This window comes from Diplotaxodon limnothrissa, linkage group LG9 (assembly GCF_057381915.1).
Source record: "Diplotaxodon limnothrissa isolate DT_005_m linkage group LG9, D_limnothrissa_male_GT1.1, whole genome shotgun sequence".
Lineage (NCBI taxonomy): Eukaryota > Metazoa > Chordata > Actinopteri > Cichliformes > Cichlidae > Diplotaxodon > Diplotaxodon limnothrissa.
The window spans coordinates 28,944,793-28,971,787 of record NC_140604.1 but is presented as its reverse complement, the minus strand read 5'-3'; the positions used below and the strand labels follow the sequence as shown (position 1 = coordinate 28,971,787).

General features: G+C 40.9%; 1 protein-coding gene across 2 annotated transcripts in view; it reads left to right on the top strand.

Annotated features, from left to right (window-relative positions):
• The window catches only part of cntnap2a (contactin associated protein 2a), a 398,709-nt gene that overhangs the window by 143,048 nt on the left and 228,666 nt on the right, over positions 1 to 26,995 (top strand). For both annotated transcript variants that reach the window (XM_085362984.1, XM_085362983.1), the window contains exon 2: positions 9,728 to 9,838. In XM_085362984.1, coding sequence (XP_085219110.1) covers positions 9,728 to 9,838 — 111 coding nt within the window. The remainder of the gene's footprint in view (positions 1 to 9,727; positions 9,839 to 26,995) is intronic.

Below are 26,995 nucleotides of genomic sequence, written 5' to 3'. Positions count from 1 at the left end.
CTTATTGAGCTTTCTAGGTTGAGCTAACTGAATCTTGAATGCGGAAAGTCCACGAAGTATTATTGGACATACTAAAAAAGGGAGCCTATGTTTTATACAACAAACTGACTGCAAAGATTTGATTGGGAGAGGGAACTGCTGCCAGATGATATCAGGACTTTTTGTGGCAGGAGTTGGAATGTAAAACGGGACACAGAGATACACTTTTTGTTCCAGAAAATGGTTATGTGAAGTATTTTTCATCAAATTGTCACACAGGTGAAATGTGGCTTTTGATACTCTAAAGTATTTGCTCAGACTAAATGTTGCAACACAAACATCATAAGATTTCATAAAGCATGCACTGATGTTTGGAATAGTTGGCGAATATAAATGTCTTCATTTAGTTTTAATTGTTATTAATGTTGGTCTTTGGTAACTCCAACACTGGTCAAACCCAAAGAATAATATCAGTTGTCTATAAATATTTTCTGTTTTATTGTTATATGCTCTGATGCATTCTGCTTTGTTTAAACGCTGGAACAGATTTTGTTTTTTGCAGCATTTCAAAAGTTATGTTAGATTTCAGTTGACAGATGCAAATGTGAAAATAAAAAGATATATGTGCGTGTGTGTAAATCTCTGTCTTTATATGAGGTAGCTTCATCCAAAACATCTCATTATGCGCTTGGTCTCTGCTCACATTGGCACAGGGTGCTAGATCCGTTGACAAAAATTGTTTGGTAATGGTTCCAAGACATGAAAAATGAATCTGGACCAAAAAAATTAGATTAACAGCTCAAGCAAAGTGCTGGCATACCTGCTGGTGGTGGTTGGTAGTTGGAGGGTGGTCAGGAAAGGCAAGGGAAGGGAAGGTTGAAAATGAAATAAGCTGGACTGAAAGAGTAAAGCGCAAATGAGCAGCGTGAGCAGAGACTCTTTTTAAAAAAAAAATAGTTGTCTTCCAATGCGAAGACATTTTCGCCCTGTCACATATAAAAAATGCTGGAAGTCAGAAAAAGGGTGGACAGGACATGAATTAATAACACTGGAGAGGCCTATAGGCATCTAGGCCTAGGTTAAGTGAATCAGATTATACATGTATGGTATAAACATTTCTTTACATGAGAGAAAAAGTTGGACAAAAGCAAGTAACCTTTTCCAAGAGCTTAGTTCAAAACCTGCACATTGATGCCAGCAAAAGCAATGAGACAGAGGGTTTCTTTTGAAAAACTGCATAAAAAACTGTCTTCTTCAAGTGAAAAGATTTATTGACATCTTATTTGCAATAAATATATTTTAGCAATAGAAAGTGACCGAGATTTAGCAATTTGTACCTGAGAGAAATTAATTTCTGTAAAAATACGATAACCCCTTCTTCTGTCTTTTTTTCAAAGAACAAATTTCATATTTAGAAAAGTTAGCACTTTGTCATAGAGAGTTAAATGGTCATTTTAATTCCCACTGTGGTAGCATGTGAACTGAAAGTGAATAGGCTCCCACCCTGAGGTCTAGATGATTGTTATTCACTCCACTGCCATCTGCTATTTCATGCCACAGGAATGTGGTGGCCCTGAGCACAAAGGCGCATAATGAGACTTTGTAGTGAATCCACTGAAATACAGGATGTGTAACGCACAACCAGATACACACTGAATGATCACAAAACTTTTACATATACATATATATATAATCTGAATATTCTGAATGAAAATGTTGTGTCAGCTGGGGTTAAATTGAGCAGGAGCACACCAGAGCTCAGGCCTGGCTCTCGATGTTCAGATTCACCATGCTGGAACTCCTCCTCTTTCTGTATTACAGCAAAACCAACTTGCATGCAACTCTTGATCTCTGCTCTTGGACACATACATCTCATGCTGAACAAACAGAAATTGATTCATACCAAATGACACACTTCTAGTACTGTAACTTTTGTCCCTTGGATACAGATTCTGCATATATCCTGGCTGAAGTTTGGTCCTTTTACAGCATCCTGCCATGCGATTACATTTGTTCCTGACCACCGAGTACACTCACGTTAACTTTTATCAAGTGGAAAAAAGTTAGCTTGCTTATATTATGCTAACATAGCTGTGTCGCTAGCGGTCACGTAGCACATCATTATATACCAGCTAGCCAAACTTCAGTAACCCTACACTGCTGTTTAGTTTTCTGTCTTCATTTATGTTGGAAGTGATAACGAGCTGTACGTTTTAATTTGTTTCCAAAACCCCGCAGTCAGGACATGCTATATTGTATTTAGATAGAAGCTAGCGAGCTAACTTCCTGCTAACTTCTAACTCCGTTAAATGTCATAAATTCCATTTTCATGGATGCCTGGATGTTAAACTCAATTGTTACACCTGTTAGAGCAGAACGCTGATCATTTTATTAAAGATGGAAGACTTTCGACAGTTTTTCAACTCTCAGTAATGCCATAGTGATCGTTTGATATATGGACCTGCAGCGGCGTTTAGGCCCAGACACGGCTAGTGACATCAGACTTAATGACCGGATAGATATTAGATGCACTGTCATGTGTTCATATAGGCTAGAAGAACTAAAACTCACTAAAAAAGTGATGAAAAGGCCTCTTATTTATTTTTAGTTGATTTAATTGTAGTATTTCTTCTTTTAAAATAATGTGACTTTGAGATGTCTCACAATGATTAGGAACTGGAACCATTGCCAACATGTATTCAGTGAAACCCTGTTCACTTTGGAATTTTATTTCACATCGAAGACACTGGCAAACGGTCGGAATAGCCATCTGTAATCCCAATTAGAACGGCCTATTCTATGCTGCAGAACATCTGTTTATTTTTGTCCTATAGCTCTTTGTGAAGCCCACTTGGGACCTGCTGTCATGAAATTCCAGGTGTACAGGACAGAATGCACATGAAGCTGCTTGCTAATTAGTCAATGGCCATTTAACTGTTTGTGAAACTTTTTCTCTGTGATGGCAGAATTTTTGAAAACACTGTTGGAATCAGAGTTGCTTTAATTTGCAACATTTGACCATAATTAGATTTTTGGGGGAGTTTTTTTAAACAGGGCAGTGGAGAGAAGATAGGACAGCAGAGAGAAAGACCAGCTGACTTGGTGTAAACAGCCTTAGGGCATATTCAGACTCGGGCCTCTGCATTAGCCTTATGGCATATGGGTCACCTCCTACCCAGTGTGTTAAACCAGTTATAAATAAAGTTGGTTAAGACCAGCTTGTGTTTAGTTACACTAGAAATCTAATATTACCTGCTGTTAATGGTAAGTTTACAGCAATATTTCTGTAGGCAATCAAGTGAAACAGTATTACTTTTCCAGCAAATTAGAAAACCTGCTGGGATCTCTCAGTACATGGGCATGGAGTAGATGGAGTCTATGCATACAAAGCTTCTGCTATTTTTTAATCAGCTCAGCCCATTATCTCAATGAGGAGGACAGCTTCTCCAAGACGGATATTGGGTATACTTGGCAAGAATTGGTAAGATGGGCTATATGAATTTATAAACATTACAACAGAGATTAGCTCCCTAAAGCAGACTTCTACAGTCTTATTTCATTTAAGGCCACTGCCTCCAGTCCAGAGATACTTCATTAAATTGAAATATGAATTTGGAAAGAAATGGAAAACAGAAAGCAGAGACCCCTTCTGCTCCCAGCCAAACCGGAGGACAAAGGCTTGCACAGACAGAGGCTCTCACACTCACTGGCACTTTGGAGAGTCAGACTGCATCTCCATGCAGCTGTTGGCACTTTTGACAGCTTCCACTGTGTTCATGACATGGGTCCACAAAAAGCCCCCAGGTCCCCAAACTTCAGTATTCAGTGTTGTTGAGAGGACAGACTTGACAGCACAGTAGCAAAACTCCACACACAATGGTTTCACAGTCATTAAATAAAGATAGTTTTCTGTAGTGTTTTTAACAGTCTGCTCAGCGGTCTAAAGAACACTGAATGTTCTTCACCGGTTTACTGACCCCATTGTTAAAACACATGCAAAAGGTGAAACTGGCAGGCCTTTTCAGCTCCATTTTCCCTTTGTTTTATCAGGTGAATTTCAGCATGCACTGTTAAGTCTTTGTGCTAAGTACTCGTGAACTGTTTCTTTCAAGAGCTTTTGCCTAAATGGCCAATGTGGCAGGTACAACACTTAGTCAAAGAGTTACATCATGGCAGCTGTCTCAGTTCCAAAATTTCGTCTCTTGGCTTCTAAGATTTGTGATTCTATTCCAGCTAATCTTTAGGCTGTCATGAATTTTACCCCGGTTGGATTATGCTGGACTAGTGTCCAACTCCCTTTAGCTCCAAAGATGTGGCAGTGAAAAGGCCTTTGAACAGGCTGGCCAAACACTGTCTGTCTATGGCTTTGGTCCCAACTGGTAGCAGCCAGCTGACACATCTCTTGGTAGCTGTTTTTCTTCATCCTAGTTATTTACTTAACTGGAAATGTCACTAAGAAGGCTTTGGTATGTAGCCATTTTTTCTTCCTCATGTCCTGCCTTCATGTTATCTATCTCTCTTTTTACTCCCCCACACTGTCCCTATCTGTTTCGCCTCTCTTATCATTCTATCATGCATAAAACTATCTCTTCCTCTTGCACAGAGGAATAGGCTGACATTTGCACTTGGATATTGTAGTCATTTGCTTCCCCTAAAGTACCTGAACTTACAGAACCCTGCTATGCACTTGAGACCCAGGCAAATATCAGTGGCTATGACCTCTTTATTGAGTGCTGAACATATAACCATATGGTCTGTGTTCATCAATGGTCTTTTTTTTAAACACATTTTCACTAACCAGGCACTGGTCTTACAGTAACCTATTTTAGGATGTCACACATTATCCATCCAGTGTGAAAATTTATGTAATTTAGTTTATTTAATTTGCCACTATGCTTCCTATCTATTTTCCTGTATATCGTAAGGCTACATTATGTGTGCAGCAGCTGCGTCCTTTGAGGTATATCAGTAAATAATTGATGGGTATGAGTCTAGATCTCTTTCAAAGTTTAATTAGTTGCAAGGAAAACACAGAAGTTGCCCTTTCTCACACACATACCATACAATTTACCTGTGTATAACCCTGTGCTGTGATTTAATAATTGCAAAACAATAAATCAGGGCATTACTGTTGTTTTTACAGCTGCAATCCTTAAGGACTGAAAAATGAGAAAAGAGACAATGTAAGATTTATTGCCAGTAATTTCACAGCTACAGTATAACCTAAATTCTCTATTTATTTCAAGTTCAAACAATTTGTACGATATCAAGGTTTCCTGATACAGCTAGTGCTGGTGTTGGCATTTCAAACAGGTTCACATTGTACAGTGGATTCATTATGAATGATCAAATCGGATACAGTCTCCCATCATTTCTGTGCTTTTTTTCTCAAGTAAAAGCAATAAAAAAGACACTCAGTTCAGATAAGGGCAAAGTATATTTACTGGCTTCTTTCCACACAAGTCACATATGGACGAAATGCAGCATTATTTACTTGCTCATTCTGTGTGTTAAAGATATACTCTGGGTTTCTTAAAATATTCAGCACTGGAATAAAATAGCTGATCAATACCGAAGCACTGGCGTTTCACTGAAGGAAAGCTACAGAGAGTCTAACATTGTCTGCATTTGAATGAGCCATTGTACATCTTTCAGTATAAAAAAGAAGAAAACTGCTACTGCAATTCCATCAACCACAAACAAATTTTTATTTTAACATGCAATATTAAAATTACTGTTGTTGTAGTTATCACCGGTCCCCTTGTGAATCAAAACAGCATGCTATGAAATTTCAACTGCGAGTAGAATCAGTGCCTGTGGAATGTTATGAAGCCAGTAGACATAAGGGGTGAATACATACATGAGTAATGCACATGGCAGGGGATACCTTTGGACTTGGGAATCAGCAACAACAGCAACAGCAACCACCAGAAATAAACTGCACACATAGAGATGCAAGGAAAATAAGAATTTGGCAGCTTTACCGAGGACCCAAATAAACAGATGCTAATTTTTTTTGTTTAGCTGATTTAATGGAAATGTGGTGCAGTGTACTGTAATAGCGAAAACAGTGAGCGCAGCTTATGAGGTCAAATTGCGTTTAAGTCTAATCAATCACTTTGTAAACATAGCCACCAATTTTGCCTCGGGAGGTCTTGCCATTATCAAAATTAAAGACAGTTAAAGTTTCGTTTCATAGATCTTTGTGATGGCTGCGAATATTCAGGGTTCTGCTTTCAGAGGCAAAGCACATTTTCACCCAAGTTCTTTTTCACATATTTTAAGATATTTCCACATTACTGGTCAGGGTTGTTAATAGCTACTATATTATTAGTACTGTATATTAGAACCATCATTCTTCAACCAAGACAAGCCATTGTGGAAGCATGCAATCATTACCGTTTTCTGTATTTTTTTTTCTCTTTTCTGCAAGGTTACTCATATACTACCAAACTGTTGGAGAGGTGGAGCACAGAGGAGGAAAAGAATCTCATGTTGAATCATGTTACTTTCTTTAAAATTGTGAAATAGAACATTGGCCTTGGTACAGGTTGACTTTCCACCTTTTCCACATTTTTCATTTATTTAATTTTTTTTAGTATATATCTTCTGATCTCTAAAATCCGTACATGTATAGCGGCTTCTCCCCAGAAGAGAGTTTAGAGAGCCCTAAGGAAATAAGCGGAGGCACTGAAGAAATTCACTATATTTCTCACCACCTTGATTCCTTTAAAATCTACTTTCTCTCTATTAACTCGCCTCCTTCTTTCATTCCATTGCTGCCTCCTCTTCCAGCCTTTATTCAATGTATTCTGTTAGTGTGAGTGTGTGCGTGCGTGTGTGTTTGTGTGACCTACAAAGCCTGTTCATGTGCAGCTAGAGCAAGTCTTTGCCAACAAACCTATAGAAACACTCATTAGACGGAAGCTGCAGTAAAGCTGTTGTGTTCCCAAGTGTGTGAATGAAAATGAAGAATCATCAAGTGTATGACTGGATCTAAGCGCAAGTGTTTGTGCCTTTGTGTCAATCACTGCACAAACAGTTGAATATATGGATGCAGAACATTTGTCCATAGCCGTGAAGGAGCTCTCGTGTGCATTTGTTTGTGTGATAGAGGATCCTATTATCATTAATTAGGATGCAAGAATAAATTTGGAGACTCTTGAGCATGACCCAAAGATTTCTTGTAATTTCATGACCAGATGCTGCTGCACGAGAGCTGCACCTGTGGAACAGCTGCAAAAGGAGATAAGCAGGAACACATCACTAGCTGTTCTGGCATGGGTTGCAGCTGGTGACACGGGCTCACCTGAGTCATTTTAAAAGAATCGTACCTCCTCACACAGTATGCAAACAGACTTTTTAAATCCCGCTGCCTGAAACCACGTTGTTGCCCTTCTCTCCCATTCTATGATGCTGAGTCAGACGCCTGACAGTTGCAAGTGGACTTTGCTAATATTCCAGGGTGACATGAATGTGCCAGAAATGTCATTACTTTTTATAAAGGAGAACCTTGATGTCTCTGTGCATATCCACCTGCCAAAGCAGGCAGCAAAAGGAGAAAAATGTGGAGCTCTTTCAGACCACAAGGGAGGCTTTCCAAAGAGAAATGCACACTTGCATGCAAGCATACAAAAGGACACACCCACACACATTGTCACGATTAGATATTTTCCATTCTCTATGAGCCCACCTGTAACACAAACTCTTTGAGACTTTCACCAGATGTAGTCTACTGTACACACACACGTGTGATCTGTCTATGCACATTCACAGAAGGAGAAACAACACTCTTTTCTAAATTTGACTCTCCCTCATACATACTCAGACTCTGTGCGCACACACACACGTAGTGGGACATGACAGAGAGCTAGTGACTGTGCCTACCTGACCTGACAGACCATTCACAAGTTCTCTCTGCGTGGAACCTAATGTACTGGAAGAGGGGAGTGTGTTTGTGTGGATGAGAGAGTGAAAGGGGTGGATTGAGAGAAAAGAGAGGGAAGAGACTTAATCACTGTGTGCATGTGAGGAATATTCAGTATTTCTTTCCTTTGATTTCTGCTGTGTTTGTGTGTTTCATATGTATTCCTCTGCCGTCACGTTCTTTGTTTTCTCTTGAGAGCACTAGCAGAATGTTAGCTTGAAAGTGAGGTTATGAGGAGCATCGCCGTGGTGGTCTTTCAGATAATTTTCTTCACAGCAACCCCAATGAAACTTCTATTTAAATGAAAGAAGTTGAAATTTATATCTGTTTGCAGAAAAATCAAACCTAAAATTTCATCATAGTCATTTATAAATGCCTACTTCGTACTTCAAATTTCAGAAGTGAACAAATGCAGAATAAATATGTGTAGGGTTTAGGGCTGCCACAAACGATTATTTTGATAGTTGACTAGTCACCGATTATTTATGCGATTAGTCGACTAATCAGATCATCATCCACTGGACGTAAAACTACAGCTTATTGCACCAGCAGCATCTGCTCTTATATAACTATCATTAGCTTACAGCTTTAAGCTTTTAAGGTGCTAACTAAAAATAAAGACAAGATGATAGTTTATTCAATTTTAATGAAATTTGCAGATTGTTTCGGTAAAGTTTAATAAACTCCTTGCTATCTAAAATATAACAGGACACCGGAGTATATTCTCCAGCATCTCACACTTCTGATAATCAGCTGTCTGCTTGACGTTTATTCAGCTGTGTAAAAACTATAACTTTAATCTCAGCCAAACCGATTTACTCAGGAACAAATAAAATACTAAAAAAAAAGCCAAACAATAACATTTTTAATTTATCTAAGTGACTCATATATATTTAACCTGAGTCACGAAAGACGGCGGTGGGTTTGAAAACAATTTGCCGGGAGTCCGGTGTTCTCACGGCGCTAGTGACCTAGCCCCCGGCTAGCTATCGAGCTAGTGGGTAACAGACGTCTCCGAAAACGTCGGAGCGCTTTTGAAAATATGTGGTGTCCTGATAAACTGAGCAGATATTTGAGGTTTACACAGCTACATTCTCGCCTGAAAATATGTTAAACGTTTATTTTGTGACCCAGAAAGAATAATAAGAGTAATATTAAAACTAACTAGCTACCGCCATTGTTGGAAACTAAGCTGGGCCGCGCTATGAATTCTGGGACACAGCTGCTTCTTCTTCTTCGGGGTTTAACGGCAGCTGGCATCCTTGTACATGCTGTGCTGCCATCTTCTGTTTCAGTCCGTTATTACACTCTTAAATCCTGCTATTATTCCTGCGTCTTTTGCGATCTTACAAAGCTTCAAACGACACGTCGACTATTAAATCAGTCGTCGACGATTTTGATAGTCGACGTAATCGTGACTAGTCGACAAATCGTGGCAGCCCTAGTAGGGTTTAACCTCAGGCTGGGGCAATTCATTTTAGCCACTTGTATTTCTCCTCTGTTTTGATTGGTTGTTTGGTTTTTTAAATCAGCTTTGCATCTGCATTTAGTTACCAGGCCAGATTGCCTGTTAAGGTGGATATTTTTGCAATGTGTTCGTGAATTTGCCAAATTGGTTTGACTAAGTTGAGATTTTCTCATAGAATTACAGTTAAATAGGATTTAAAATGACCAACAACTACTTAATGTATTTTCTATGCATGAAAAAGTGTGTATGTAAAGCAAAAAAACACAGCTCTTTATCATATCCTCTGTTTTCTTCCAACGTCCTCTTCTGTTTCTCACTCCTTCTGTTTTAATATGCGTTCTTTCTCTCTACAGAAAAGTGTGATGAGGCTCTTGCCTCTCCTCTGCCTCACACAGCCTTCACCAGCTCGTCTGTCTTCTCCAGTGGATATGCACCTGGATATGCCAAGCTCAACAGGAGAGGAGGTATACAAACACACACAGACATACGTGCATGCGGACACACACATGCGGACAAGCCTACAGATGGCCATGTACTCACACATATATGCATTCTGTTGGAGGGCTCTGCTTACATGCAGTGTAGACAGAGATAAAAGTAAATACCTAATTCAGGTACGTGTACATACAGCCTTATGGATGATTTTAGAGATGACACACTGTGAGATAAACATTCAAGCCTTCATCGAGCGACACACTTCTCAGTGCTGCACAGCTGCTCTCACCACCTTCCTCCTCTTTTTCTCTTTTCTTTCTTTCTACTTCTTTATATTTCTTCTCCTCTCATGCCCTCCCTCTCTTGGCTTCAATCATTATCTCAGTGACTCAGACTGAAGCTCATTTCCACATCAGTCCACAGCAAAGACAGATAGGGACAGACATTTACACCCCTCCGTGTTTATACAATTAATAATTCATACTTTTCCATCTAATATAGCCGCACTACAGCTGAGGCAACAACTCTGACATATAAAAGCAAGGTAATCTGGTATGTTTAATCATACCAATAGAATTATTTCTACTAAATGGGACTGCAGCTCCTGTAATGACACCCACCAACAACCGATTAAGGAAATAGGGAAGGAAACAATGAAAAAATGAAAAACAATTTCTCAAAAGGATAAGGAAAGGATGGTAAAAATACAGTTTAGCATTCTTCCCACCAACACATTTTCTTTTCCTCTCCTGGAGGATAGCGGTCCTTGGAGAGCATGTAATGGATAAAGTGTATATATTCAGTTTATTTTTGTAAAAGCTTAAGTAATACTTGAATGAAAATAGCTGTAGTGTGCATTTTTGTGAAATTTACTTGCGCAGAGTGATGTTGGAGTGACGTCTTTTATAAGTCATTTTTGGATGCACAATTCTGGTCCACCGAAGGGGTTGTTTGTGTAACGCCAGACGGCGTCTTTTTAGCGACGTCTATTATACTTCTAGTGTTGACGTCTGTAAGACCTTTGGGTAGGGACTATTTATGGTCCAAATGTGGTTGTTGTGGACGTCTTTTAAATGTCAAACTTGTAAGACTCATTTTAGATGTCATTTTTATAATGCTTCTGATTGTATAGGCTCTGTAGTCCCATGTTTCCAGAGGGTGGAGGGCATATTATCTGTACAGAAACAGTTATGTTTAAAAGGATGCAGAGTGATTAGCAGACATCTCCAAGATGGTGCGGGCTCCTGAGCTAAAGCAAAAGTGAGCAGCTGCATGGTGGATTTCGAGCAGAAATATCATCTGTGCATTGACAAAGACTGTCAGGCAAATAGTCCAGTTCATAAATACACACTTTTCGTATTTTACATCTCCCAGAGCAGGCCACTTCACAAACACACTAGTTTCGTCTTACACAGCTCTTCACAATAAAACAGGATACTAACCTCTCTAAAATAAAAACAAACGGTATTTAATGCAAATACTTTTTTAACTTATTAAACACATTTTACTCCTTTTAAAATGAATACCAAAAATTTTATAAATACTTTAACCATTATTACTTCATTTACATTTCAACATGGAATTTAACATGGATTTTAATGTTTTTAATATTTTAAAAAAATAACAGTTTTAACCTAGTTACAAATAAATAAGGTGATTAATTAAAATAAATAAACTAGTTAAAGAAAAACAGGGAACTTTAAAATAACAAACAAAACAAAAAAAAAACCATGCGCTAAATAAATTAGTAGGTCAACACATAATAAAGCATCTTTGTTGATAAATAATCTGTATTCATATGTATCATGTTGAGAGAAACAATGTTGATATTTGTAAATAAAAAAAACATTACATTTATTAATCATGTAAATTCCCTGCACAAGTCATAGACATCTACATGACGTCCAAAAGATTACCCTGTCGAAAGTTCAAATGTTGAATATCATATTGATTTTGGGAGACACTATTTCTACTTTTAAGATTAGGCTTAAAACATTCCTTTTTCTAAAGCATATAGTTAGGGATGGATCAGGTGACCCTGAATCCTCCCTTAGTTATGCTGCAATAGTCTGCTGGGGGATTCCCATGATGCATTTTGTATTTCTTCTTCAGTCACCTTTCTCACTCACTATGGGTTAACAGACCTCTCTGCATTGAATAATACTTGTTATTAATCTCTGGCTCTCTTCCACACCATGTTTTTTGTCATGTCTTCCTTCTCTCTTCCTAACCTGTCGTGGCAGATGGCCGTCCCTCCCTGAGCCTGGTTCTGTCGGAGGTTTCTTCCTGTTAAAAGGGAGTTTTTCGTTCGACTGTCGCCAAAGTGCTTGCTGATAGGGGGTCATTTGATTGTTGGGTTTTTCTCTGTATGTATTATTGTAGGGTCTACCTTCGGATATGAAGCACCTTGATGAGATTCTCTAAGGTATAGTAGCTGATGACGGTCAAGGATTCCTCTGGAAATCAGTTTGGATGTGAACGTTACAACTTCAAGACAGATTTACTTAACTTTAAAATACTATAATTAAACATTTATAATGCAAACTGCATTAACTGTTGATGTGCGCCAACCTTCAAAATATGACATTTGTAACAGTTGTTAAAGTAAGAAGTAAAATGTATTTGCATAGCGCTTCAATAGACAAGAAAGCAGTCATGAAATATTTTACAGAGGTATCAATTAAAAAAAGAAAACAGCTGATATGTGTTTAAAATGATCTCACACGAACCAGGTGAAACAACACAGAATTCAAAACACCCAAATGCTTGTCTAAATAGATGTCTTTTCACCTGTTGTTGAAAGCATGTCACAGAGACAAGCGATGATATCAAAACATGCTGTACAGTTTCTGTCACAACGGGACTGAACGGACTCACGCGCAGGCTCTAGGTCTTGAAAGCACAAGAGTCTTTATTATGATGCACCAGGTGATTATTTACAAAAGTGAGGGGAAAGCCGGGCTCCGGGGGTCCACACACGAACGGGAAAGACACGCACACTCTCCGTCCACTCCTCTTCACACTCGCACACTCTCCGTCCACTCCTCCTCACACTCCACTCACTCGGGTAACACAGGGGTAGGTCCAGGGAATCTGTACACAGAGACACGAATGGGTAGTTAGGTAAATCGCTATGAAACACTTCTGAAGTCATTGAGCTGGGGTTACACTGACGAGGGTCGGCAACGGTCCAGCGACGAGAAACACAGGGCTGCCGTCTTATAAAGGAGCTGGATCACTCGTGATGAGCCACAGGTGCGTGGGCCAAGGGCAGGAGCCCGCAGGTGAGCTCCGCCCAGGCAGAGGGAGGAGGGAAAGAGGGGAAAGGAGAGAGCAGGAAAAAAATAAAAAAAAGGAATACAAAACATATGTAACCGTACTGAGCCGACCGGGTAGGCACAGGGACCCTGACAGTTTCTGTGTTTTAGCTGTAGAGAGTCTCCCTTCGCTCTATCATTTTGACTTGCATTTAGATGCAAGCAGCTACATTTGACAGCCAAATGTACTGTTATTGGCATGAATATGTGCTCTTCCAGTGCTATGAAACAGGGAAGACACAAAATCAATATTAGCCTAGAACCTCACTTTTTGGCAAAGCTTCATTTTTCACATCAGGAGTCCTTGGCATATTGAGCCACCATTGTGATTAACAACAAACAGTTTCCATCAGCTGCTGACTTTGTGTTAAATGTGCCAAGATTATATTGAGTTAAAAGTGATCAGTGGCTAAAACTACCAAGTAATCATCACTCTGTAAGCATGGAGACCACAAAGTGGCAGGATTGCAAAGGAAATTGTATTTGCTATGAACGTATGTCTGTTTGTTTGTTTGTTGCCATCTAAGAAAAGCATCCAGTGAGAAATTGGTTTGATTGTGAATGAAAATGGTCAAATCAGTATTGATTTCCTAAAGGTCATACATGAAAATGAAAACTGGCAGCAACGTGGAGACCAAAGACCAGGAAATGTTAATGAAATTAGGCAAATATCAACAGTGGTAGGGAGTAATTGTTGCTTATGCAAAGAAGGTGGGCACAAGCGATTAAGTCATCTACCAGTAGGAGTAAAGAGTAATGTTGACTGAGATATGGCAGCGTGAGAAAGGGAAGGGAAGGCATATCAGTATTCACAATACTAGAGACATAATGCACAAATACAAACCCTAACTCCCCCCAAAAATATACATATTCAAGCAAAGATGCATGAGAGTCATCCATATTGCACATATTCTTAGAATTACAGTGATTTTCTTTACAGACAAAACATGCACTGAATGAGAAAACAAGCGAAAAGCCAATTTAGCTTCTACATGACTCATGCTCACATTTACAGAAACCCTGTGAGGCATGACAAAAACAAGTCCACACATTAAACACTCGCACTTTCACTGGAACACAAACATTTCAAAGCACTTGTATTGACAAAAACAGGACGGCACTACACATTTACACATATTATAAGGAGGGGTTCCTTCAAGCCGTTACATTTGGCAGCCAAATTTGCCGTCAGTGACATGAGTATGTGCTGATAATCCAATCTACTCCAATCTCCCAGTGCCATGGAACAGCAGAGGCACAAAATCAATGGGACACACCAATCATCTTAAGCTAAGCACATTGGGCTGTGAACGCTGACAGCTATTAGAGTTTTAGGTTATAGTGATGTGCGCGTCGGGTGTGTGCATCCAATTTTCGATGCACAGTCCTGTAGATGTGTGTGTGAATGAGAGATGGAGTTAGATGGTGCCATAGTGATTTTCCAGCAGGCAGCTATCTTGTGTAAGCCTGCCAGTTACCAGGATCCTGGTGGTCATTCCTACTTTGCTTTTTCATTTTAAGATGACACATTTTATTAGTTTTTTATAGGCACAGTATGTATTTGTGTGCCTTTATGTACAAAATGACTAAACATGAATGGGCTTGTGAACATTGCTGTATTCTTAATTGTTCCATTATAGTGCTAGACCTTTTTTTTTTTTACTTAACTTATAAAACAGAGTCACTTAAGATCCTTTAATTAACACATTATGTTATTAACAAAATTGCATCTTATTTAAACCAGAAAAGATTGACTGTTAACAGCTTTAGTTCATTTTTCTTAGAAATGTATTATTAGATGTGGCGTGATGCTAGATTTGTTTTGTATTTCTACTTTCTTTTTTTTTTGCACTTACATAAATCAAGCAGGGACAGTTCTGCCTCTGCATTCTAAAAACAGTCAGAAAAGACTGTTTTGTCTTTCTTTTGTTAACACTTACACAGCACCTTCCTCCTCAATTATTTAGCATTGACACAGTGCTTTTATCTGTATCTAAGCACTTCTATCTAACATTCACACACTCACACTTGGATGGATGGATCGGGGCAACCTGGGTGTCAGTATCTTGCCCAAGGATACTTAGACACATGGACAGGAGGATCTGGAGCTCAATCCCCCAGCTTTCCCATTGGTAGACAAGAAATATACGCAGCACCTGAGCTACAGCCTCCTCCTTTGCCAGTCTTCTTTTAATTTGCAATTTCTGCGTCTCACCATTTTATCTCACATTTACCTCCCTCCATCTTTTCCCTTTTTCAACCTCCAACATTCCTGCCGTTGTTATCTCTCTCATTTCCCCTAATAGTCTTGACTTTCTCTCTCTCTCACCATCACCCCTCACCCTCTCCCAAATGTCCATGCTCCCACCCCCCAACTGTCTCCCTTTAGTGTTAGTTAATGTGCCAGGCCCTGTGAAACTCAAGGACGTCAGACAAACGAAAAGGTGAACCAGCTTCTCTTGCAGCCAAAAACCTTTTGGTCTAGATAGACAAGTGCGGGGGGAAAAAGAGACAGGTAGACATGAAGAAAGACCAGATGACAGCTAATGAAGTGTAGAAAAAGAAAAGTTCTTCACATCTCTTCAGCTCTAAGATTTCAACCACATACATGTTTGAAAAAGGTCACAAAACACTTTAAAGACTGACTACTCGTTTGATAAAATATTAAACAGTTGTAAAATACAGTGTGCATTCATTTTATTTGAAACTGCTGGAGTAACCCTTGTAAAACATGTGTGACCCTGAATAATAAAATGGTCAAAATCAGAGCCCAGCCCATAGCTGCTGCTATGCATCAAGCATCTACACTTTCTGTGATGCAACTCATATCAAATCTTTTTGCAGACCATGCTTGCTTAACACCCCCGTCTGTCTTGTTTAAAGTTTCATCTGAAGAAAATTACTTTTTATTTCAAATTCGTTGTGCCCAAGGTTAACTTGGAATGAGGTCAGTAAATGTTTTCTCATTTGCTTTGACATGAAAAGGGGCGTCAGGGCATTAGACAGCCGCTTACATAGACATGATTAATACTAATAAGGCCATGGTCCTGATATTTTCTTGGCTTTCCTGTGCCATTTTGTTTGGGTTTTGTTCTTTTTACTTTCTCCATTTCCTATCCCTGCTGTGTTATTCTGTCTTTGTCATATTGTTTAGTGTTTCAGTTTTGGTTGATTATCTTTTGGTTACCTCCAGTTTGAATTTAATAACTGATTTCCATGTGTTTTATTGACTCTCTTTGTCACTCAAACTTTGTGATTGTCTCTCTTTTTTCCTCATTGCTTTCATCCGTTTCCTGCTTCCACCTGTGTCTTGTCTATACAGTTAGGTCCATATATATTTGGACACTGACTTTTTTTTAGTTGTTTTTTTTTTACCTGTTTACTGAAACATTTTCCAATTATAGTTATATAATAGACATGGACATCATATGTAGACTCGCAGCTTTCATTTGAGGGTATCCACATTCAAACTGGATGAAGCGTTTAGGAGATTCAGCTCCTTAACATGTGCCAACCTCATTTTAAAGGGACCAAATGTAACTGGACAATTGACTCAAAGGCTATTTATTGGGCAGTTGTGGGCAATTCCTTTCTTATGTCATTATCAGCTAAGCAGATAAAATGACTGGAGTTGATTTGATGTGTGTGTCACGGTTGCGGCGACAGTCGTGTGGTGCCTGGGCGAAAAGGACCCAAAATGCAGGAACTGACTTGTTGCGAGTGAGCATTTTATTTACAATGGGTGAAGTACAAACAGAAACGAGGGTGGTAAGGATGGCACTAAGACACGAACCTGAACTGGGCAAAACTAATAAACCTGGAATACACAACATACAGGGAGAAACACGAGCTGAGGGCAGAGAGACGGAGAAACACCAACTAACGCAGATGAACTGACAACGAGCACAGGTAAACACACATGATAAATACACACGGAGGGAATGAGGAATGGCAAAACAGGAGGGAGGCACAGCAGATCCTAATTGATATGACAAGACACGAGACACAGAACTTCAAAGTAAAACAGGAAATATACACACAGACAGGGATGACTTGACACTAAACAGAGGGAGCACAACACCAAATTCTAACTAGGAAAACCTTAACAGAAAACATCACCAGAACACAAGATAATTCATTAATACAAAAGCCCTGAGTCACAGACTCAGGCCCATGACAGTGTGGTGCTTACATTTGGAAGATTTTGCTGTGAACAGAAAACATCATCGTCAGAGGAGGAGTCCATGCAGGTGAAACAAGCCACCCATAAGCTGCAAAAACAGAAGAAACCCATCTAAGAAATTGCTGCAATATTAGGAGTGCCAAAATCTACAGTTTGGTACATCCTTAGAAAGAAATAAAGCACTGGTGACCTCAGCAACACAAAAAGACCTGGACATCCATGGAAGACAATAGTGGTGGATGATCGCAGAATTATTTCCATGGTGAAGAGGCTAATACAACAGCCAACCACGTGAACAACACTCTCCAGGAGGTCGGCGTATCGATATCAAAGTCTACAATAAAGAGAAGACTCCATGAAAGTAAATACAGAGGGTTCACTGCAAGGTGCAAGCCACTCATAAGCCTCACAAATAGAAAGGCTAGGCTGGATTTTGCTTTTGGACAAATGAAACCACGATCAACCTCTACCAGAATGGTGGCAAGAAAAAGTATGGAGAAGGCGTGGCACAGCTCCAAAGCAAACCACATCGTAATACACGGTGGGGGCAGTGTGATGGCTTGAGTATGTATGGCCCCCAGTGGCACTGGGACACTAGTGTTTATTGATGATGTGAATGAGGACAGAAGCAGCTGAATGAATTCTGAGATGTTCAGAGTCATGCTGTCTGCTCTAATCCAGCTAAATAAGTCAAACTGAAAGAAAGACCCCAAAACAAACAGAATCTGAAAGTAAAGGCCTGGCAGAACATTAAAAAGCAGGAAACCCAGCACCTGGTGATGTCCATTAGAAATAAACATTTTATTTTAATTTATTTAATTCGTCCAATTACTTTTGTGCCCCTGAATAAATGTTTTAGTTCCAAAAATGTTTTTGTTCAAGCCAACAAATTACAGCTGAAAGTCTGCACATTATTTTATTCAAAATTGATTGTGGTAGTGTACGTAAGAACCAAAAAATGAAAAAAGTTGTCTCTGTCCAAATATCACTGGACCTAACTGTAGCATATATATAGCCCTGCCCTTCTCCAACTTTCCCAGCTGATGCTCCTTTTGGATTGGTGTGTTTTGTGGACTTTTGTATTTCTTTTTAGACCTTTTTTGCAGCAGCCAAATAAAACTTTTGCTTTCTGTTGTGCAACCTGCTTCTGTGTCATAAAAATAGTTAAAACACCTCTTGACTATGGGCTTTGGCCATACATTCCAATGACAGTTCTTTCTCTGGTTATGTCGTTGGAATTTTGGATGTAAAAGCAGACCATGAGCCAGAAAAAGTAAAAGATGTGCTCCAAATAGGTTTGCACTTGTCACATAGCAACCACAAGAGCTGTGATCTGCATGTGTTCAGTGCTGCCAGTTGAAGACAGATGCCCTGTGGATACAGGTTAAAATAGAAGAGGAATGGATAGGATAAAGACAATGGAGACTGGAAATGTGTCGAGGTGAGGGTGAAGAGGAAGACACTGTGGAGTGAGAGAAAGAAAGAGTGGGAACAGACAGGCATGGGAAAAGAGAACAAGCTGAAGATGGGAGGACATGGTAACCGAGCTGTGATAAGGCCTGAATGACTGATAATTTGGTAGAAGCTGTGTAACTACTGACACTTTGGATTCCTTTTTTTTTTCAATGCAATCTCAGAGAAGTATCAAATTTCCATGTGGGTACATCTCATTATCTCTGCCGCTCTGGAACAACACTTGGTAATGGGTTATTCCCACATAGCCGTCATTCAGAAAAAACAAGTCTAAAAAGTATTTGCGCTTTGTACAGAGACAAACACTCAGACAGGGTAAGATAACAATGGATGCCACTTTTATGTGAAAAGTGAGAGATGAGTAAACCCATGCCTCGGTGGATGTACCTACAGGCGTGTGAGCACATGTGTGCGGCCATGTTGCTCCGCGGTGCAAACGTGGCCAAGCATGAGATTTAGCTGCTAATCACAAACACGTGGCCACTGATCCTTACATTCCATTTTCTTTTTCAACCTTTCTCTAATTCATATCCCTCTATTTCTGTGCTCCTCTGTCCTTCGTCTTGTCTCTCCCTGCCCTCCATCTCATCCTCTCTCTCCCTTTGTCTTTCTCTCTATGTCATTTTCCCTCCATACAATTTCTATTTTCTACTGTAACATTCTCAATCCCACACTCCTTTTTCACAGCCTGTCTATTCTTTCTTCCCAAACCTCATTAGCTATTTTTTTCTCTTCTCATCCTGGTATATACTTTTCCAACTTTTTTTCCAAGTTTGAAAAAGTTCCACTCTTATACCTACTTATTCGAATGAAGGACGTCACAACCGCAGCACAACTTTCCTCCGACTTCCTGCACAATTAACCACATTCCCTTTCCCTATTCATGCTTTACTTTTCACTGTCATCTTGCAAACTTGTTTGATGTCTCCAGCCATTGCAGTCATCCATCGATAATGGCGGTCCTCTCCTAATTAAATTACTCTGTCTCCATCCGCTCCCTTTGCTCCATGACAGAAAGATGAAGTACTAGCAGAGGGCTAACCAGCTGTTTTCTCTCTGCTCCCTTTTTCCGGCGGCCTCGCATTCTAATTAATTAAGACGTTATACTTTTTGTTAATGTGGTTTTGGTATCAAAAGCGGCACCTTTGATAAATACACTCACGCATGTTCTCTCGGGTGCCGGAGCACACAAACATAAAGCCACACAAAGACGCCATGAAACATTTCTGAGCAGGATGCAAAGACATGAAATCTGCCATGTGCACATGCCAACCCCCACATTCACCCACACTGTCAGCGAGACAGAGGAGAGATGTTCTCTTGTTTGATGCTTGCCTTGCCACTGTCATGTTTGCTTGTATGTAATGCCTATCACCGGCTGTTCGTCATCCCTCCACAATCACACTGCATCTCCATTACACATCCGCACAACTCTGACCTTTCACTAAATAAACTCTTTTATTTAGAAATCTTAATTACCAGTTTTTCTCTGCAATATCCCCTTTCCCCTCATTCGTTATGTTCATCATCTCTGAGTGACTGCGAGAGCCATTTACCCATGAAAAAGTAATTAACAGCAGATTTTATATTTCCTTTCTAGGAATGGAAAATTAAAATGACCTTTTTCATTATCATACTCAAACAGATGACCACACTGCATATACCTATATACATTTTACACTCCAGGAAGAAGTGATGGACAAACCAATGGCTTGTCCAAATATATAAACCTAGAGCAGGGAATCCAGTTGACAGCGTACCCACTGATGAACAAAGAGCAGAAAACACAGCAGTGCAACACTTGCTGAGGCGGTGGAACACTGATTCGGTGTACAAAGCAACCAGAGGGAGCTTTTGTATCTTTGCTTGTGGTCTGGACTAATGACACACTGTAGTCCGGGGTTTTTTGAACTGTGTGAGACGTGATCCACACCGACTACATTAGCTGGGATTCTCAGAAAGCATCCACTTTTGGCGATGGGTCCCAAAGGCCACCTCCTGGTGTGATTTTCTCACTATTATATCCCCCTCTCTTTCCTTAATAAGTATGTTGCTGTTGGTACATGTATCTGTGCCCTCCACATTCTTGGGCTGATTTTTATTGACTTTTATTGTATTGTCATGTATTTTCTCACACACACACACACACACACACACACACACACACACACACACACACACACACATGCACAAACAGACACATCACTTCAGTTCTTTGAGATCTTAAGAAGTGGGTGTATGTGATTACAAATGAATTTATATGGACTCTTATGCTTGTGTGTAAATGTTAGTGGTCACCATCAGTGTGATACTGTTATGATTCAGCTGCAGAACACACTTCAGCTGTGTGTGGTTACTACAATACTGGGTTATCTGTGTCATCACAGATAGCTCAAACCTTGTTTTGCACGCTTGGAGAAACTCCAGCATTCTTTTAGTCACTCGTGGTTGTTCCTTTTTTGAATCTCTTTAATCTCACACCGCATAAAGACATTTTTATTTTATTATATTTTCATTTCATCCTTCCTAATAAGCTGTTTAGTTCAGAACACCAGTTTTAGGGCCCTTAAAAGAACTAGTCACAATTAAAAGAGAATCGGTCATATGATTGTTGGGTTTTTCTCTATATGTATTATTGTAGCATGGCACTGTGGGTGTAATGTGTAAGTGACCCAATACTTTTGTCCATATAGCAATTTTTGCAACCTTCAATTGTGCATCACTGCACAGCACATCATGTATCTCAGTCACGTTTAATAGAAACAGCAATGCACTCTAGAGTAAGTTATTAGGTTCTTTATTTTTATAAATTTTACCTTGATCTGCACAGTCCATATTAGTTTTTACAGGTTTTTTTTCTCTTTTTTGCTTCCTTTTAACATTACTTTATTCTTCAATGCTGACTTGTATTTTGGAGGAAAAGGGCACATAAAGTGTCTATTATGAAGTCAAGGAGCTTGATATTTGCAATACAGAGCTTTTAAAAATAATAAGCTTCACTGGAAAAAAAAGTGCTTGTTCTCCATCCTTTCATGCTCTTCTGATCTTTTTCTCAGTGCTACTCACCTTTCTCCTCTCCATCGTTTGTTCCTCTGAGGCGCTTTCTTTGACCTTCTCTGCTCCCTTGCTCTCTTCCCTATCCTCCCCTCCTGCTCCTTCTCTCCTCCCTGAACATCTGTGTGTGTGACAGGCGAAAGAACGGTGACAGTCCCCCGACACTCCTGCCCTCCACTTTCTCCTCCCATTTTCGCCTCCTTTTCTTTGGCTGGCTCTCCTGTTCACTTGGTCTCAGTCTCTCACCTTCCATTCCCCCACCGTAAGGCTCCTCCATCTCTACTTTATTCTGTCAACCTCTTTTTGCACCCCCCCCACCCTCTCTCCCCAGGGCTTTCACCTTTAACTGCACCGCTGTTCTTTTTTTTATATATATATCACTCTTCACCCTCCCATGCTAACCTCTGTCAAGCTGCACCTCCGCCCCACTCATCTCTCGTGTTCTCCTTTTTCGAGGTCTCTGCTTTTCTCTCCAAGACACCTTTTGCCCACTTTTCGTGTCTCTGAATTTCTTTTGCTCCACTATGTCCTTTGTTTGAGTCACATGTTCTCCTCCTGACCCCTAACACTCAGCTCTTTAGTCCATTTCTTTTTTCCCCCTCTCTCGTTGTTTTTTTATTAGTAATGAGAATCTTTTGAAAACACCTACCATCACTTTCATGATCTTTTGAACTTACATTTCTCTCTGGACATTTCTGATCTTTCTCCTTCTCGTTCCCATCTGTTACTTTTGGTAACCCTGTAACCCTGACATGTCTTCTGCTCCATCGTTCCTCATCAACTTTTCCCCCCTAATTATTCCCTTGTCCTTTAATTTACCCCTTTACTCCATCCATGAGTCTTCGTGGATTTCAAAGTCAACTAAACTAGACTGAATCATGCTTTCTTTTTTCCCCTCTTTTTCATCATGCCATCCTCATCCTTTTTCAAATTATAAGAAAATGAATGTATATCCAACAAAGGAGAATAAGCTCAGACTCTTAGCCAGAACTCATTCAATAAAATGAAAATGGCAGAAGGTGTCGGCAGAAGTGGGATATAACCAACAGATGTAAAAGAATGGGGCAGGAACAAGGTGCCAGAAAGGAGTTGGGTACGCTGCAAGAAGGGGCTAAAATAAAAATTAGGTTTGAGCATCAGGTAACTGGGTCTGGCAGAAAAGAGCAATAAATTCAGTTGAAGTATTGGGAAGTGTCAAATCTGCAAAAATGTCAAAATAGCAGCACACCCAGAGGAAAAGAAAAAGATGTGTGAATCTACAAAATGTGTTTTTATGCCACATACCAAATCAGACTTTGTGCAGTGTTGACAATAGGGCTGCCACAGACGATTATTTTGATAGTCAACTAGTCACCGATTATTTTTGCGATTAGTTGACTAATCAGATCATGCATCCATTGAACGTAAAACGTACAGCTTATTGCACCAGCAGCATCTGCTCTTATATAACTATCATTAGCTTACAGCTTGAAGTGTTTAAGGTATGTGCTAACTAAAAATAAAGACAAGATGATAGTTTGTCTCGGTGGAGTTTAATAAACTCAGCCGTCTGCTCCTTGCTATCTAAAATATAACAGGACACCGGAGTATATTCTCGAGCATCTCACACTTTTTTTTTTTTTTTTTTTTTTTTTGCCTGTCCCGTTTGGCTCTTTTGCCATCAGAATTGTTGTCTAAAGGCAAAGAAAGATGCCCAACGGATTTACTTTACCAAATTGACCATCCCAGCCTTGCCATAGTGGTCCATTTGATTCACCTTTTATTGTTTATTTTATTTTCACTTACTGAACATGGGACAGACTTGACTGGGGGAAAGAAGGGGAGAAAGAAAGAGGGAAAGAGAAACAGCTGAGAAGAGGGACGGGGGAGAAGGGCAAAAACCAAAAACCAACAGAATGGGCAGAAAAAAAAAAAGAAATAAAAAATGCATATATCGATCACCTGGATCACCTGCTGAGAAAGAAAAAAGAAAACAAGCAGAAGAGAACAAGAGTAATAGAATAAACAACATCACAATGATATATGGGAATATGACAGTAAATACTAAATATTAAACATTATTGTGCAGCACATAAGATCAACAGAACACAGTGTGCTTTGAGGTAGGAGCCAAAAAGGGTGTAGTTTGTGGGTGTGATCACCCGTGTGTACACCTGTGAGCATGGACGCGCTTGTTTTTTGTTTTTTAAAAGGTTCCTTCATGTAATGATCTGCTAGAGGGTGTGGGGGGGCCACAGCCCCGTCCTCCAGGGCATGAAGCAGGTATGGAGGAGATCAAAACTCCAGACATCCAGAGGCCCCCAGAACACAAGAGACCAAGGAAGACCAACAGAGGGGCAGCCGCGCCACTGTCCCAGAAAGAGCTGAGGAGAGTCCCAGATGAGGGCTCACTCAGCAGCCGTGGAGCAGAAGCCAGGGGGAGTTGCAGTGACGCGCCCGTGAGCTCCGCCGGCAGCCAGCCGTGCCTGAGTGACCGAGCCCCAGGCCGAGAGGCCGGGGGCACCCCACCTCCGAAGTGGCCCGAGCAAGCCCCAGGCTCCAGGCCCCGATAAGCGGCCGCCAAGGAGTGAGCCGGTGTGTACCTGGACGCCCACCCCCGGACACAAAGAACCACCAACGCACCGACGTCTGAGGGAGTCCGCCACTGGCAGGGGAAGTGGTGGTAGGGGGAGATAGGCCTCCATACCTTGGAGGGCCTAAGATGTCCCCAGAGAGGTGGCGCCTGACACCCAACCTGACATATAGACACAGACATACAGGCACACACAGATACAAACATCCATTCCCACCCTCATGCTCTCATATACACTTACTCCACACTCAACCAACGTGGAGACAGACATAAAGAGACGCTGTACACACGATCACACTCCCCAAGCGTACTCTAAGCCCCGGGTCTAGGTACCCTTGCCCCTGGAGGGGGGGGGAACTGCACCCAGACCCAGGTGGTGTTACCCTTTTCCCTGCGGTGGGGGGAGGCAGACCGCCCCGACTCCGCAGCAGCAGGGAGGCCCCACACTCCAGACCGCAGTCGGACGGCCAACTCCTCCTCCTAGCCCCCCCGCTCCAGCAGGTCGCAGAGAATGGGGGTGAGAGAAGACTCCAAACCTCCCTCCACCTGCTCATTGTAGTGTTGATGCATGTGTGTTCTAAGGTGCATTTAAAACCCAGGAGGGCATGGAGCTACCTGCCAGAGAGCAGCAGGTAAGCGCATGGTCCCTCCTGCTGTCTACGTGTATTTAACATTGAGAGGTGGGCAACGACGCCAGGGGTGGGGTGTACACCCTGATGGTACTTTGGATTCCGTGTATCGTGCCCACCCCCAAGATCCTATATGTATGTGTAATGAGAGTGTGAGTAATGTGAATGTCTAAGTTGTGGGATAAAATTGAGGCAGGGGCAGCCAGAAGGGGACAGGGGGGGGGGGGGGGGGGGGTGGCCTCCTCTGCACCCTGGTGACATACCCCTACTCCAAGGTCCTGCATGTGTGGGTGGTTGTGATGGAGCGGGAAGAGGGAGGCAGCTGGAGATGGGGAGGGAAGGAAGGGAGGGGCAAGTGACCCCTCCCTGGGGCCAGCTCCCCCGCTGACCCCAGTAGGCACCCCCATACTCCGCGACCCACCAGGGAAAGGGGGCCCAGGCCCATCCAGACCGGGGCCCAGCGCAGCAGCGCCTCCCGGCCCCACAGAGCCCAGGACAGTCCACCCAACCCCACCACAGAGAAAACTGCACCCACCCCACCATCTCACACTTCTGATAATCAGTTGTCTGCTTGACATTTATTCAGCTGTGTAAAAACTATAACTTTAATCTCAGCCAAACCGATTCACTCAGGAACAAATAAAATACTGAAAAAAAGCCAAACAATAACATTTTTAAGTTATCTAAGTGAATATATATCATGTTTAACCTGAGTAGCGAAAGATGGCGGTGGGTTTGAAAACGATTTCCAGGAGTCCGGTGTTCTAACCGGGTCTAGTGAGCCTTGAACCCTGGCTAGCTATCGAGCTAGTGGGTAACAGACGTCTCCGAAAACGTCGGAGCGCTTTTGAAAATATGTGGTGTCTTGATAAACTGAGCAGATATTTGAAGTTTACACAGCTACATTCCCGCCTGAAAATATGTTAAACGTTGATTTTGTGACCCAGTAATATTAAAACTAACTAGCAGCCGCCATTGTTGGAAACTGAGCACGGCCGCGCTGGGCCACGCTATGAATTCTGGGACATCCTTGTACATGCAGTGCTGCCATCTTCTGTTTCAGTCCGTTATTACACTCTTAAATCCTACTACTTATTCCTGCGTCTTTCGGGATCTTACAAAGCTTCAAACGACGTGTCGACTATTCATTCAGTCGTCGACGATTTTAATAGTCGACGTAATCGTGACTAGTCGACTAATCGTGGCAGCCCTAGTTGACAACAACCGATACTACTGTGAAAGCAACTGAAACTACTTCAAACTTGAAGAAGAGTTAAAGCTACACTGAAACTAACATAAGAGAAGTCTAGCTTCAAGTGATTTTGTAAAATCAATCAATCATTCAATGAAAATAACATAATGCCCCAAAACTACTTGAATCACTAAACAAATATGAATGAAGTGGAACTACCTGGAAGCTGTTGAAAAATTTAAATAAACTCCTGGTTTAATTATGTAGCTCACAACACCCTGACACTTAAAATTAGAGATTTAAAATTCAGCCCCTGCAATTCTCAGTACCCAGCAATGACCAATTAATTCGCCTAGAACAATATGTGAAAAATTGCTAACTTCTTTGCTTTGTGTTATTCATCGGCTACCAGTAGAAACTGTGCACTCAGGCAAAAGGAGAATCTGAAAATATTACTGGCAATATTCTAAAGAATGGAGAAAGAGAAATAAAATCGTGGGTTTTTTTGTTGTTTTGTTGTGTTTTTAACCAAACTTTCCTCTCCTTTGTTATTTTTGCTTTTGGTCATGTCTATCTCCTTCTTTAACATAAATGCATTTTACCTTTTTTTCCAGTCCATCTTCACACATCTCATCTCTGTCTTCCATCAGAGCCATAAAAGCCTCTCTTATTACTCGCTTTACTCCTCGTCTCATCCATCTTCCTTGTTTCCATTTTTCTACCCTCTCCCTTCTCTTGTCACCAGCCCACGGCGCACACCTTCTCG